The sequence below is a fragment of the Salminus brasiliensis genome, chromosome 7 (assembly GCF_030463535.1).
Source record: "Salminus brasiliensis chromosome 7, fSalBra1.hap2, whole genome shotgun sequence".
In the NCBI taxonomy this organism is placed as follows: Eukaryota; Metazoa; Chordata; class Actinopteri; order Characiformes; family Bryconidae; genus Salminus; species Salminus brasiliensis.
In genome coordinates, this window is record NC_132884.1 from 21,058,471 (window position 1) to 21,074,206 (window position 15,736).

General features: G+C 43.0%; 1 protein-coding gene across 4 annotated transcripts in view; it reads left to right on the forward strand.

Annotated features, from left to right (window-relative positions):
• Positions 1 to 15,736, forward strand: part of crocc2 (ciliary rootlet coiled-coil, rootletin family member 2) — a 72,821-nt gene that overhangs the window by 51,678 nt on the left and 5,407 nt on the right. For 3 of the 4 annotated variants that reach the window (XM_072684094.1, XM_072684095.1, XM_072684096.1), the window contains 11 exons: positions 3,072 to 3,310; positions 5,183 to 5,342; positions 5,471 to 5,638; positions 5,835 to 6,219; positions 6,557 to 6,711; positions 9,215 to 9,335; positions 9,634 to 9,797; positions 10,798 to 11,049; positions 11,541 to 11,729; positions 14,489 to 14,638; positions 15,143 to 15,343. In XM_072684094.1, coding sequence (XP_072540195.1) covers positions 3,072 to 3,310; positions 5,183 to 5,342; positions 5,471 to 5,638; positions 5,835 to 6,219; positions 6,557 to 6,711; positions 9,215 to 9,335; positions 9,634 to 9,797; positions 10,798 to 11,049; positions 11,541 to 11,729; positions 14,489 to 14,638; positions 15,143 to 15,343 — 2,184 coding nt within the window. Of the gene's footprint in view, positions 1 to 3,071; positions 3,311 to 5,182; positions 5,343 to 5,470; positions 5,639 to 5,834; positions 6,220 to 6,556; positions 6,712 to 9,214; positions 9,336 to 9,633; positions 9,798 to 10,797; positions 11,050 to 11,540; positions 11,730 to 14,488; positions 14,639 to 15,142; positions 15,344 to 15,736 lie in introns of those variants that run through there. The other variant, XM_072684098.1, reaches the window with a different exon arrangement.

A 15,736-nucleotide genomic window follows, 5' to 3' on the forward strand; every position in this document is an offset into this window, starting at 1 on the left:
AATCTCTATTGGCCAGAGAAGCAAATATTTTGCATCTTGGGAGGCGGGTTTATTTGCATTGGCAGAAGGAACGGGCCCAGAAGGCAGCATGAGGCCTGTGGGAGCCCAGTTTGGACCAATTAGAATCGGCACTGGAGAGAAGCATTTACCACCGCACGCTGTTGACGTTGGCATTGCTCAGCTGCTGTTAAATATGCCTAGAATGCCACCGGTTGGATTGGTCAACACTGCGTGCTTGTGTGTCTGTGAGTCAGCCCAGTGATACGTCTTATTAGTCTAAACTCTCCCCCGTTCTGACCACAGAATAAGAGGAGACTCATCTCAGTGGCTGCGGTCAGCTCTGCACACCGTCACCACTGTCTGCTCACAGCCAGAGACCAGGGTGCTTTCTGCTTTTTATACATTTTTTTATTTTCCTCTTTGCTCTAGTCTTCTATTTGGTGTGTGTGCTTTAGGGTGTATGTGTGTGATCTGTGGCCTGGTGGCCTTGTGTCTCTTTCCTCCGTTTACTTATTTTATCTGATTGTCTACTGACTCGCCCTAGCCACACAGTCACAACCCACCAGGAGTGAGAGAGCATGTGGGAGAGGAGAGAGAGAGAGGAAGAGTTAGAGATGGAGAGAAAAAGGGAGAGAAGGAGTGAAAGGTGAAAAGGTGATTGAAGAAGTGTGGATTGAAAGAGGGAAAAGGGAGAAAGAGAGATTGAGAGAGAGTAGATGGAGTTAAAGATAGAGGGAAATGAAAGAGGGACAGCGAGCGAGAGACGGGGGAGAGATGAGGGATTAGAGGAAAAGGATACATAAAAAAGAGGAGAGAATGAGGTGTGAGAGATGGAGGGAAGGAATGAACGAGGGATAGAGAGTGAGAGAGGGATAGAAAGTGAGAGGGCTAGCGAAGGAATGAGGGATAGGACAAAATAGATGGAAAGAGTGGCGTGAGAGAGGGAGGCTGAACAAGGGAGAGAAGCTGGGGGAAAAAGGGAGAGATAAGGAGAGGAGCTAAGGAGAGAAATAGTGAAAGATGGAGAGAGGGAAGAGTGAGGGAGAGAGAGAGGAGGAGAAGGGAATGAGAGAGATGGAGTGAGGGAGAGGAAAGGATGAGAAAGGGACACAAGGAGAAGCACAAAAGCAATGAGGGACAGAGAGGAGGAGGATGGTTAAGGCAAGAGGGTGGGGATGATAGAAAGAGGCATAGCTAGAGATGTGTGTAGCTGTATTTGTAAATGATCAGGTGTGGGGAGTCCAGAGAAATTCTGTCCAGAGAAACTCTGTCACCATGGCACCCTGACCCCTCTAAGCTGTACTTCCTTCTCCTCATCATCCATTCACCTCCCATATCAATGAAGTAAACCCCGGTGGCCTGGGCCAGAGTGGTACGGCATTATTTTTCTCACATTTGGATTCATGAGAAGAAAACTACTTGTGTGGCCCTGTTAACAGAAATCCTCTCCTCCTCTCTCACACACACACACACATACAGACACCCACCCACTCTCTCACACACACATACACAGCTGATGTTTCCCATCATGCTGTTGTACTCGGCAGTGGTTGGAGCCTGTTCTGTCTTTCCTTTCATTATCCCTCCCTATTTTTCCCGCTTTCTGCCTCTTTTTATGCTCTCTCTTCCCTCTCTCTCTTGCTGGCTGCGCTTTGGCTTCTGAGGCACAAAAATCTGTGCCGTAAAGTGATGAGCGCCTGCCAGACCGTTACCAGAATGTAGGTCATTCTCATGGATGAGGAGCCGCAACCTGAGCAAGTCTAATGCAAGTGTGACAGAGCCCACCCGTACCTTCCATACATTAGCTTATGTGTAAAAAAAACAACAACTCTTCACACACATATTGCTAAGCTCCTCTTTCCTTTCGAAAGCAGTGCTGAAAGGGAGGGAATCTGCCGGGAGGAGCGGGATGCTCGCACGCTTCAGGCTCTGAATGGAACGGAGCAATGGAATTTTACTAATAGGCTGTGTTTCCATTTCATTCAAATGGAAAGTGGAACAGGACTGTCCTCAGGACACCCGTGCCACGTATGGAATACAGCTGTCAGGAATCTTCACATCCACTAACAGCAGTAATATAGTCTGACTTAAACACCCCTCATTTGAGTGTAATATAAATGGTTATGAGAACATAGTGGTTAACCAATTGAAATGGTTGTGAGAGTAAAGTAAGCAGTTATATAATACTTAGTGATGCTCTGACATTTCTGGCCACCTGAAAAACTTAAGTTGCTTTTTAAGCCATTTATCTGGGCAGTGAATGTTTATCTGCATATGAACATTGCCATAAATTGTGATGTTATGTCTAGCGCCAGCCAAACCCTTTCCAAACCTCTCTTTGAGGTGGTTAGAACTCGTAGTTAATCTCCAGTGTGTGGTTTAGCAATTCAACAAATAAATGATCAAGTTAAATTAGAGTGGATAGCACCCAGGAGAAAGGGGCAAATCTGTGTTCTTCTGTTTTACTAACCAGCTCTTCATTTCTAATGTCTTTTCTCATCTTCTTCTCTTCTCTTCTCTTCTCTTCTCATTCCATCTCTTCCCTTCTTAACTCTTCTGTTTTCCCTTCTCGTTTTTTCTCTTCTCATCTCATCTTTTCTCTTTGCTCTTCTAATTTTTCTCTTTTAATCTCTTTTCTTATCTCATCTCATGTCATTTTAATCTCATTTTATCTCGTCTCTTCTAATATCTTATTCTTATCTATTCCCTTCTAATCTCTTTTCCTTTCTCATCTCCTCTCATTTAATCTCTTCTTATCTCTTCTCTTCTAGTCTCTTTCCTTATCTCATCTTCTCTCATTTCATCTCTTCTCTTGGCATCTTCTCTCATTTCATCGCTTCTCTTCTCTTCTGATCTTTTTCTTATCTCATCTCTCCTCATCAATTCTTTTCATTTTTTTTGTATCTAATCCTTTCTCATCTAATTGCGTCTGATTTCAACTCTTCTTATCGCTTCAATTCAATTAATTTCTTCTCGTCTCATCTCTTCTAATCTTTTTTCTTTTTCATATATATTCATTTAATCGAATCTCCTCTCCTCTCATCTCTTCGTTTCTTCTTCCCTCTACTCAGGTGGAGCGTTTACAGAGGGCTCTGGTGGAGATGGAGGAGAGCAGAGATGCTGGGAGGAAGGAGCTGATTGAGGCTCATCGTGAGCTGCGGGAGTGTGTGCAGGAGAAGGAGGCGCAGCGGAGGGAGAGCCTAGAACTGAGGAGAGCTCTGGGGAATGAGAGCAGGGAGAAAGAGGCCATTCACACATCCAACCAAGAGCTCCGAGCTGCTGTGAAGAGAGCTGAGAGTGACAATAACAGGTTTAGTACGCACACACACACACACACACACACACACATACAGACACTCACACATTCACACCAGCCCAGGCCTGTCTTGTTCCACTGAGCTGTCGTCTGCGCCTGGGTTAAGTCTGCAATATGAGGAGGTAGCTGTAACCCATCATTCTCATTGCCTTTAATCTGAGACACCAACAGAGTAAATTGCACATCTTTTCTGTCCAAAAGCAGCTCAAGCTGGACCATAGCCATCCAAGCTGTGCACAAAAACTAAAGTGTTGGCTCCAGCGTGGGGGGATGAAAGTCCATATGATGCTTTTTGCTTTTTTGGTAGACAAATAAAATGATATTTAGCTCAGATTTTTTTGTGGTGTTATAATGGGAAGCAAGGGTTATAACGTCTACAATACAAATGGCCATTTCTAAATCTCTACCATTAACAAACCTACAAAGCTGTCAGAAAACTAACCATTGCTTTTCAAAACAATTAGAAAACAGCATATTAGGCATCAGACAATGTATTCATAACCATTACATGTAATAACTTTGTAGCTTTTAGAAGCATTTTCTTCTTTGGATGTTTGGTTAAAGTCTTTATTTATTTGAGGGAAGATGAAGATATGTAGGAACTTCTAAGGAAAGTAAGTAAAGTTAGAAAGTAGTCCTGCTTATACCCTACCAAGTCACATTGTGCAAACTTCAGACCATCACACAAGTGCCACAAACTATGTCAACTCAGTCTTAAATAGTCTTGATTATTTGCTTTCTCACACTGTATGTTATCTATAAAACTGAACAAAAAAGTGTAGAAGAACATTTGGCTTCAAGATGGCTGCTACTACTGATCCAGGTGTGCGTCATGGACTCCATTTTTTATAAATAACTGGATGTCATGTAGAGTGAAGGACCACATAAGCAAGTTTGAGCCATTAGCTTTCATTGCTTGTAGATTCATTAGCATCATAAGTCTAATGCAAAACTGTATGTGTGCCGCAGAGCTCCATGGGCCTGGGATTGTGGGTTTGACCTATGCTCTGGTCTTAGTCTGTAGTCTGTTAGGGGCTTTGAGTGTTCTCCCCATGTCCGAGTGGGTTTCTGTTTCCTTCGAGTACTCTAGAAACACATGGTAGGCGAATCGGCTTTGCTAAATTGCCCCCTAGGTGTGAATGAATGAGTGTGTGTGTGTAGTACTCTTGATTCCACGTAGGCTATGGACCCACCATGACCCTGACCAGGAAGATGGCTGGGTGAAGGGAACAGTTATAACTATGAATTATTCATTTGAAGTCCCCCTGATTAGAAGCTGTCCAGACTGGCAGTGGTGTCCCCTTTGTCTTCCTGCCCAGTTCTGAGCATTTCAAGTTCACTCGGACGTTCAGAAGGTCAGCAGTCTCACAGGCCATTGGGAAGAGATTAGCTGTCAAACATCACCATTAACCCAAATTGACCACTAATAACATGGTGTGTGTGCGGCCTCCCAGCTCAACCTGATCGCGACCCAGCTACTTGAAATGCAGTAGCTCCTGTTTGACATTAATAGAGAGGTCAGATCTGACCATCAATGCCTTCACTACTACTACTTCTCTGGTTTTCTAATTATGAGAGGTCCAGAGTTCAGAGCTGTGAGCTGAGAATTGCTGTTTGTTATTTTTTCCAAAATAACTTAAAGTGCCACGTTAAGTGTGTCACTTTTGTGTTTAAAGAGGTGCTGAAGTAGACAGATTATTCTTAAGAGACCTGGTTAACATTGCGGATGCTTTGTTTGCTTTGTATTCACGGTACTAGTACCTAGCACTCTCTGCTTGGTAATTTCTAACATTTTGATCTTTCTCCTTTCTCTTTCTCTCTTTCTCTCTCTCTCTCTCTCTCTCTCTCGCTCTCTCTCTCTCTCAGTCTGAAACGATCCCTGGAGGAGAGGGAGCAGAGACTGGTAGTGTTAGAGGAGTGTAAGTCCTCCCTCCAGCAGGAGGCACTGAAAGTGAGAACCAGCATGCGTGAGCTGGAGAAATCTCACCTGCAGGCACGAAGAGAACTGCAGGAACTTCGCAGAAAGGTCAGTGGAGCTCACATCTGACCACAGAGCCGTGACTAACCAATAGATGTACATCGGGTTCCGTGGTCCACACAATTGCAGACTTTGCATGTCTGCGCACTCATGTCTGTGTGTTTCCGTGTGTACAGGTGAAGACTCTGGAAGGCCAGTGTGGCCAGCGTGAGCAGGAGGTGAGTGAACTCCAGACGCGTCTGGCTCAGGAGGAGCAAAGAGAGGAGGAGGGCAGGAAAGAATCGTTCAGTCTCAAACAGAGAATACTGGAGAGTGATGCCGGCAGGGAGGCTGCACTGAAGGAGGTGAGACACACACTCACATCTATATCATTATTATTATGGAAGTTATTTATAATAAATATATATGATCAATTATAATCAGGTTACGACCTCTGTAACCTGCTTTGTCAGGACCTGCATACATATGTGGGTAGTTACATATAAAACATAGGTATTCTTCTATATCCTGATGAGGGACAAACGTGCATGTGTATGTCAGGTTGCTGGTCTGCAGCGGCGTGTGGCTGAGCTAGAGGAGGCACAGTGTATGGAGAAGGAGTCCCAGCGACAGCGAGACGCTAGTCTGCAGGAGAGCCAGCGACGGCAGCGTGAGGAAACATCCCGGTTAGAGGCGGCCCTGCAGGAGGTACAGGCTGAGCTGAGGGAGCAGAATGTGGAACTGAAACTAGCAGAGGGGCGAGGGCGGAGCCTGGAGGAGCAGCTTGCGTTGGCCGACGCCTCCCGCACTGACCTGGAGCACAGGATGAGTGGCCTGACCTCCGCCCTCAGGCGCACACTTGGTATTGGGTGTAGAGCAAGGTCACCCACACCGAGGCCCAGAGGGAGAAGGCCTTCACCTTGGAGAAATTGCTCTCCTGAGAAAGGTACGATAAAGAAGAGACATGTCGTTCGGAGGTTATTACGACCTGCCAACATCTTCTTACTAAAAAAAAGAGCAGACCAGCCAGTTGAGAACTAAATCTGGAATGATTAACTACTTCACAGTTGGTTGAATGTGAGCTCTCTCAAATTAGAGCTCTTATGGCTGTTCTGGGATCTATGGTGGTTCCTACACCGGACTGGTCCACCTGCTTTCATAGATGAGTTATTAGTCCAAATAGTCTTTTATGTCTGTGTGTGTGTGTGTGTGTGTGTGTATCCATTCGAAGAAACGTGCATGTTTGTGATTAGAAATGTGTGTGACTGCATGTTTATGTACAGGAGGTGAATGTGTCTCTGGCAGACCAGCGGGAGCAGTGCAGGAACACTCCCCTGTGTCCCCTGTCCATGGAGAAGAGGGACAATTGGATGTGGACTCGGTACAGGCGGCACTTCGCAACTTCCAGCAGGATCTCAGAGATGCACAGAGGGAGCGAGTATGACATTCATATTCAGTTCAATATTCAGAACATTACTATATATTTATTTTTATGTATTTATTTTTATATTAGTTAATGGCTTTTTCTGTTTTCAGAAGTACATGCAATTTCATTTTATCATGTATACATAGAAGGCTTTCAATACTATAGTGTTTGCCAGGCTTCATAAAATGGCACAATATGTCGTCACTGTCCAGTGAAAAACACGTATCTCCAAAATTGTGACTTTACAGGAGAAGGCAAAAATGCTCTTAACTTTGAATGGAAGTCAATATAGCATTTGAGTTTATTCCACATAATTTAAGGCATTTCTATTGATGTTCATTTAACATATTTTACACAGTGTACAGAGCAGCTACAGGATTCGAAATATGGAGAAAACTAAAAATGGACAAAATTTCTGGGCAAAGATCCCTATCACAGTAGGGAAAATTAACTAATGAATTGACTTCTGTTTAGGTATCTTTGAATTTTAGCCTATTCAAACTAGATGAGGTTATTCTTAAGTAAATAGCAAAGCACTTTTGCTGAACTAAAGGTTAACAGTGACTTATTTTACTATTAATACACATGTTTAACAATGGAAGTGTATATCAAACCGTTATATTGTGTAAAACAGAACTGAAGCATAAATAGAAAAACAAACCTGTTTAAAATGCAGTTTTACCCCAGGAAGACTTTAATTTCTCAACATTATCGTAGCATGTTTGGCACCCTCACCCAGGTTTGCGCACACTTGTTTCCGTGTGTGTGTATGCACAGGAATGAAAAAGAAATAGGGGGAGAGAAAGAAAAGAAAGAGAGAGGAAGATGTTAGCAGGGAGTGAGCTGTTAGTAAAGCACCACTTGTGTTCGGTGGGTCTGTGGCTGAAGTGTCGCTCAGAGACTCTGGTTGTCTCTACTGAGCATAATCTCAACCTCTCTGAATGGAGTAGTGAACAGGTTTATTTTAAATCACATGGTTCTTTGGGATGAGTGCATGTTTGCAAGCCTACAGTCACCAGCGTTTCAACTCACCTGTTACTTATCAGGGTTAGGAGGTTTGTTAGAACAGGGAGAGCTGTCCTGGACTCCGGCACCCATTGCCCAACCCCTTTGTTAGTGCTAAGCGTTTGTGCTGTTTGTAATGTGCCTAAAGTACATCAAGCTTAACCTAGTTCTGTGCTTTTTGGTTGCATATTGGTATTATGATATGGAAGGATCGATCAGCTGTGTGTCCGTATTGGCTGCTTTTCAGCCCATATATGTGATCGCTGGTCCTGAGAGCTGGTCAGATCACATGATCCATATTTTACAAGTTGCTGAAGTATTGCATAAGGGCTCCTCTGTCATAGGGCGCTGCAGTTTCTCATTCAACCGCTAGATTGCAACACAGCGCCACTCATGGCTACAGAACAACCCCATTAAAGCCATTATTGAAATCTGCTCCATGTGCAGAGCCAGTCTGTCTGACTCAAATCCGTGTGTTTGTAGACTGGTATGTAAAACATACCTCGTATGGGAAGCAGACGAAAGACTTTTAACACCACTAACCTGATACACCTTTTAAAAGTCCATCACTAAGCCCAGTACAGTGAGTATCAGCAGAGTTAACACCACTAGTATCAGCAGAGCTAGTACCACTAACTACACGTGTAGCTCCACAGTGCAGTTCTGCACAGGAATTCATGGACACTCGCAGTGATTGCTTGGGGTTTGAAGAAGTTTTAAGTGTGATTGATTCCAAAAAGCAAAGTACATTTCATCTTGAAAAGAAAAGGCAAAGAACACTACAGAAGCCCTGCAGGATGATAAATTACCAGGTTTTGCCTGGAAAGGTTAATGTGTCATACTGTTGGACTGGACTACAGAAAATAACACCATCAGTACAGTGTTTTTCCATGTGGTGATGTCATACTGTAGATAAAGTTGGAATGGCTGAATGATATATTTGTGTTAAATTAGATATTCAGCTCACTGTTCCTCACGCTGTGGCTGAGAGAAGCTACAGCAAAAATGTTTATTAGCAACCTACTAAAAAAGGGATTAGGTGTCGTTTTTTAATCAAAATAGGATTTATGCGTAGTTTATACAACATATTAAGTACTGAACATAAACACCACATTGAGGTCTACATGTCTTAACAGTCAGCGTTGCCTTTAAAAATAAGAGTAAAAAAAAAAAATACCATATGTCATTATTTTAAATTATTTTATTAAACATATCTATGGATAAAACAATATGGCTGTTCATCATATTTTATTCATATTTATATTTGTGTTATGTTGTTGGCATTTTGAGCTTAAGTATTGTGTGCTCTATAAAGCTGTTATTGCTGGTCATACACACAATTTTAGTATTAATTAGAGAATGGCAGAATTGATGTTTTACTGATTGATTGAAAAAAAGAACAATGCTCAATATATTCTCTAAAAATCCCCCAAGAAAGCCTTATCCCAAAAGCACAAGAAACGACTTGTTGAATTGTGCCTGTTCGTACTGTTCATTCTCTGTCCTGCAGGATGATGCCCAGACACAGGTGCTGAGTCTGAAAAGGCAACTCACAGAACTACAGACTGCTCAAGACAAGGGCAATGCTCGGACACAGCAGCTAAAACACTCTCTCAAAGAACTAGAACAGGGTAGGATCTCCACTCTATAATATCCACCTCACAGTGATGGTTCTGCTTCTGTTTAACTATGTGTGTGTATGTATGTGTGTTTAATGACTATGGGTATTAATCTATAGTTTTATTATGTCTATGAATAATAAAGATTGAATTAAGATTAGGGTTTGGTTTAGGGTTAGAATGGTTAGGGTTATGGTCAGGTTTAGGTGTAGCTGTAGCATTACTTGGCTATAATAGCGCACAAATCAATGGCACTCCTCACTAATATAGTATAACAAAAGACTCTGTGTGTGTGTGTGTGTGTGTGTAGGAAAGCGTGATTTGGCAGCACGATTAGAGGGGGCTCAGGCATCCCTCTCTCTGCAGGAGGAAGAGGTTCGGCGTGGAGACAGAGAGAGGAAAGTGAAGGAAGAAGAGCTGTCCAGACTGAAGAACAGCCTGCAGGTGTCTGAAACTGCTGCCAGAGCTCTACAGGTGACACAACACAAATAAAGCTGCTGTCCTCTGTGATTTACCCTGACAAATGTAGAAGAGAACTTTAACCCCAATAAAATAAAAATATATATTCAACTTCAATTTTAAATAAATAAATAAATGAATGAATGAATAAATAATAATAATAATCTCCTACCAACAGATTGACTAATTAATTGGTCTCCACTACAAACAGTTGCAGTTGGGGAGTCATAATGGCTAGTGGCTTAACCCTCTAGGACCATTGGGGTCTCTATATTGTTTATATATTCAAAATATGTCCGTCAGTAGTTTTACAGGACTGTTGCAGCTTCTCCACAGTGAGCATTACAAGCGTAAAAACCCCTTTCACACAAGGCTGGCTCTGCACTTTACCTGCACTCAGCCTTGTACAACACCCAGGTACTGACAAGGAGACATCATTTGCAACAGAAGCCGATATGTTCCTGCAAAATCTAGTGAAGTCTAGATTACAGCCAGCAAAGTGGAATGTTTCCATGACAATTGCGCATAGCACAGTTGAGCATTTCATGCCAAGCATGAACACATGCATCCCAGTAAAATACTGTACAAGGGCTGCATGTATGAATGACACAAAATCCAAATGTAAATGTAAAAGCATCCTGGGGCTGTACGCTCAACAGCTACATTGTTAACTACTGCCAGTGAGTTTGCAGCTAAACATTACAATACATACAAATCAATGGTAAAAGAGTTCTCTCTAAACTCTAAGCACTATGGAGATTTGTTAAGGTCCACCAGCACCTCACCTGGTTTACTAATGAAGGATTGCTAAATTAGGTTTTGGATGGGAACTGTAAATACTGGCCTTCTCTTTGTAGAGAGGTTTGGAAATGGCTAAGCCAACACACTGACATACTTGACAACAGGACAACACATCAACAGATGGCCTACAAATCTAATAAAATGCTTATTGACTGTGTGTAGCTTGCCAGGTCCTCAGTTCCTCCTCTATCAACATCTAGTAATGTGTGTGCAGGAGAGGCTGGAGCGTGTGGAAGAGTCAGAGGCTGGTCTGGGTGCTGAGTGCAGGAGGCTGAAGGAGTGCTGGGAGGCAGCGGAGGTTCGGGCATCCAGGATGGAGCTGAACCAGCGTACTCTGGAGGGGGAGCTGCAGCGCTCCCAGATCAGAATTGCTGAACAGGAGGGGGAGCTGACCTCCCTGCAGGAGAGAGTGACCAGCCTTCGGCGAGAACTCGGGGAGAGTGAGGAGCGCACTGCGCTGCTGAAGGTGTGTATGTGTCTATATAGGCACCTGCTGTGTTAGACTTTTGGACTTTTACATGCAAAGATTGGTGGCAGACAGTGGTTGATATTTTTTATAGTCTGACCTCAGATCCCACTGTTGGCTGATTGGAAAAAAACATTTTTTTGTTTTAATAAATTGTTTTATTTATATATTTTTTTATTTTTATTTGTTAGTCAAATTCTTCCCTTTTTCTTCCGATTTGGTACTGCCAATTAACCCACTAGCACTAGCAATGCTCCAGACATTAGGAGGGTAAGGACTTAACACATGTCTCCTCCGATACATGCGAAGCCATACATGTGATACATGCAAAGCAAGCCTCCACCTCTTTGTGCTGGGCAGCTGACACACTCGGAGGAAGGCAATGGGCATCCAGCAATCAATTACAGAAAACCATCTAGTCCACAGCTGTACAGCTGTGTTAACTACAGACATTGCACAATCAGTCTCAGGCACTCCTGTCTGTGTTAAAGGTGGAGAGTGAACGATCAGCGACGACTCTGGCCCGCACAGAACTACAGGAGGCTCAACTGCATGAGAAACTGCAGAGCATGGCTGCAGCACTGAAGGACAGCTGCAGCAGTGCTGGAGCAGCAAAGGAGCAAGCTGCCCAGCTTCAGAGCGCTCTTACTGCGAGTGAGCAGGAGCGCAGGACACTACAGGTGGGTGGTTGTGTGGTCGGAGGGGTATGCACTGTGATTTTCTCTGTCAGTACTTACAAACTGTACCCTCAGTTTTAGGTAAAGTATTCAAATTTAGAGAAAGAAAGTCAAAAGACTGACTGGGATTTAGTTGTAGTACCAGGTTTAGGTGTAGGACTTGCATTACTTGAGGGAACAATGAAAAAGTCCCATAATGTCACAGGCTGTGACTGAAATGTATCCATACTGCCTCATTAACGTTGGACTGGAAGGAAGAACTGTAGTTTCAGACACTTCCTAATAATCAACATGCGTCAGCTCTGGTTGCATAACACATGAGTGACTGAGCCGCGTTTTAGGACACAAATGAACTGTTTACCCAATTAAAGTTGGTAAAAGCATAAAATGCTGTCGACTTCATTACGATCTGTTGTCTGTTGCTAACATTTTGATCCGCGTTCCTGTGCTGTTTACTAGAAATTACAAATGCATTGTGGGAGATTGAAATGCCCTCAAAATCACACTTGAATTCCGCTTTGCGATTCAGACAATCTGATGTACTTAATGGCTGACGCACCCTAAATGGTACACAGCTAGCCATTTTGATAACCGCAGTGTTCTCAGTGTCTCGTTTCTCTCCGCTCTAATCTTCTAGCCATGCGTCTTGAGCAGCTTATACAAACGGCTGTTAATTGCAATCAAGGTCAAATGTTAGTTTACCATGATATTGATTACCTTAATCCAAATGCACCTAACAGTGACCCACAAAAATGATTAAGGTGTTGCTACTTTGCATCAACTTTCTCTTTCACATGCATCATAGCTCCGCTAACCAGCATAGCATCACTGGTATGGCTTTTCTTTGTTGTTGTTCTTGATATACTTCTTTATGTACTTTTCAATATACTTCTACTCAATACATGCTTCCATGTGTGTGATGCACAATTGGAGAAAATATGTGTGTACAAGTTTTAAAGAGATCTCGAATGTGGGTGTGCCTGAGCACAGGAATTTACAGGTATATGTGCTGACTTTGCCCATATTTAAGGCCACTTAGCATTCACAGTAATCTGAGTGCAAGCATATCATGGCACAGTAGACATGATAATTCGTAATTACAGAACATTGCCTTAGGCTGTGTAAACCTGAAGAGAGCACTGTCTGCCTCATATGTAAGCCAACACTCTGAAGAGCATACGTCAACAACCCTGTGTCTAATATAGCTTTATCCTTTTCTAACAAACAACTCCATTAACCTTCATCAGGCCCCGACCACACAAATGATCCAAAAGCCTCACGATTATGATCTCATCTCACCTCTATGCCACAAAAGCTTTAATTGAAACCCTCCGATTAAAGCAGCCCTTTGACTACCGCGGCTCCAGGTGATTTACGCTGTCGTGGCATAACTTTTTCCAGTTTTTGGGGGGTTCTTTTTCTGTTCGTGCACCGTTGGCGCTGTGGATTCCCTAAAGGAACTCGATGGCTGCACTATAAACCACTAGAGCGAGCTCATTACTTCTCTCCCAACGCCTCTGGAGGGCTTTTAAGCCTTCGTTTGAGGCAGCGTTTTAAAGATGCTGTGCAAACAAAAACACGGTGTGCTTGGTATAAATCTCCTCCAGCTTGCTTTGGACCTGTCAGACCATGCCAATAAAAAGATGAAGCTGCCCACATTTTTTTATATATATTCTACCAGAGACAAAGACAAGGAGTAATAGAAAAAGGGTAGAGGTGGAGAAATAGGGGAAGGTGCTGGGTTATTGGAAAGAGAAAGTAGAGACAAATGACAAAACATGAGAAGGACCTTAAAGAAGTCATGGAATTAAAGGAACTGCTTATTCATTCACTGAGCTGAGGCGACTTCCAAAGCTACATCCTGAAGCAATGTTTATAAACCTGTTTGCTACAAACTAAAGCATGAAACGTATTATGTAGAATATCCAGTGCACTCTAATTACTCTAGTTAATAATAACTCTATCATTCATAAAACAAACCTCCAAATGGACCATCACATAAAAAATAATGGTCACAGCAACAAGTTTTCTCATTCATACCCGAGGATTACTGGCCTGTTTTACTACTTGCCTAAAATCTGGAAGTAGTGCACATTTCCCTTATTTGCATGTTCCCTTAGTGAATCATAAACCTCACCGCCCTGCATAAAAAATGGAAATAGAAATAAAAATCTTTAAATTGTTTTGTTTTTCTGTATTGAGTGATATAATTGTGCTTAGCCAATCAGAATACAAACAAATTTAGATTGAGAAGTGATATACACTATTTGTCCAAATGTTTGTGGACTCTAGTCCCTGTAGAGAAGCACTGTCCATAGAATAGGACTCTCTGGAGCAGATAAACATGAACCTGTTGGCACCATGCCTAATCCCAGGCATGAGCTAGAGGGGTGCAAAGCCTCCCGAGTATTGAGGTGTGAAGCAGTGGAACTGTGTTCTCTGGAATGATGATGGTGCTCCATCCAATACTTTTGGGATGATTCAGGGTGGTGATCGTCCAACATCCTGAACTTACTGTGTCACTGAATACAATCAAAATCCTCACTTCAGTGCTCCAAAAGCTCTGCACAGAAGCTCTGGACAGTAGAGACACTTACTCCAACAAAAGCAGGAACTTTTTTTAATACCCTTGATTTCTAAAAAATAATAAATGAGTCCACAAACATTTGGACACATACTGTATATTAATTGCGTGTTTCATATATCAAGCTTGACTTAAATCCCCCATCTCTGGAATGCATTGTGTGTGTGTGTATGTACAGGAGTGCCTGGAGAATGTGCGAGGGGCTCTCTCGGACAGTAAGAAGCAGAACTACGCTCTGAGCGGCAGATTGCAGGGCCTGCAGAGAAGTCAGGAGGAATATGAGCTCAGAGTGTCCGAGCTGGACAAACAAACACATGGCCTGCAGGAGGTGATGCACACAGGCACACACACTCACACATAGTAGGTATCTAACAAATACTAGTATAGCTGATTCATAATTCATAACATAATTATTAGGATTAATAAAGCAAACAATTCATGGTTTCTAGCCATCACATGCAAGCCACAAGCATCACACACTCGCCTTGCACAAAACTTGCCAGTGTGGTTGCTGACACTGTGTAACATGGATAAATAGCTCACTGAGTGTTCCATTACTTTGTATCTCCTCATCATAACTAAAGGAACAAACCCTAGACACCAGATGAATCATTTACGTTTGGAGGAAGGGGGCAGAGTTTGTCAATTCAGTTTTTCACAGAGCTAGCTGTAACATAAGGCTGTTACACTCTTGCACACTACCTTTCACATTTTGAGATCGCTTTGTATCACATAAAAGTTCTTAAACCAGCACTATCTCCTGTAAAAGCACTATGTGCATGCTGCAAAAGATGGAGGCTGTAAGCATCTGTGTTCCCTCTGACTCCCTCAGGCTCTGCGGCAGAGTGAGCAGGCTGCTGAGGAAGCTCGGGGCAGCTGCACTTTGCTGCAGAAGGACAGAGCGGAGCTGCAGGAGCGTGTGACTGACCTGCAGAAATCCCTCCACAGCCTGCAGGACGACAGGACACAGCTGGAGAAGATGCTGGCCCGCCTTGGAAAAGACAAGGCCTCCCTCAAACGCACACTGCAGAAGGTACATAATCAGTAAACATATAATTCACCGGTTCATGTGTTTCTAGGTATGTGTCAAACCTAGCATGCCTTTACTAGCCTGGACTGTGTTTCCTGGGTACATACGACAAATAACAGACAGTGGTGCTATGTAGCTATTCACCTTGCCTGTAACTTTCATGTACATTCAACCAAGTACAATATATGTTTGAATGTATTGAGCTACTTTAAGTCATACAGCTATGTTGCCTATAGAACAGGATTTTCTGGAACTTGAACAGGCACCTATTGGCACCATGGCTAATGCCAGGCGTGGGCTAGAGGGGAATTAAGCCCTCCAGTATTGAGCTGTGGAGAAGTGGAGCTGTGTTCTCTGGAATGATGGTGCTCAATCCAGTACTTTTGGGATAACGCT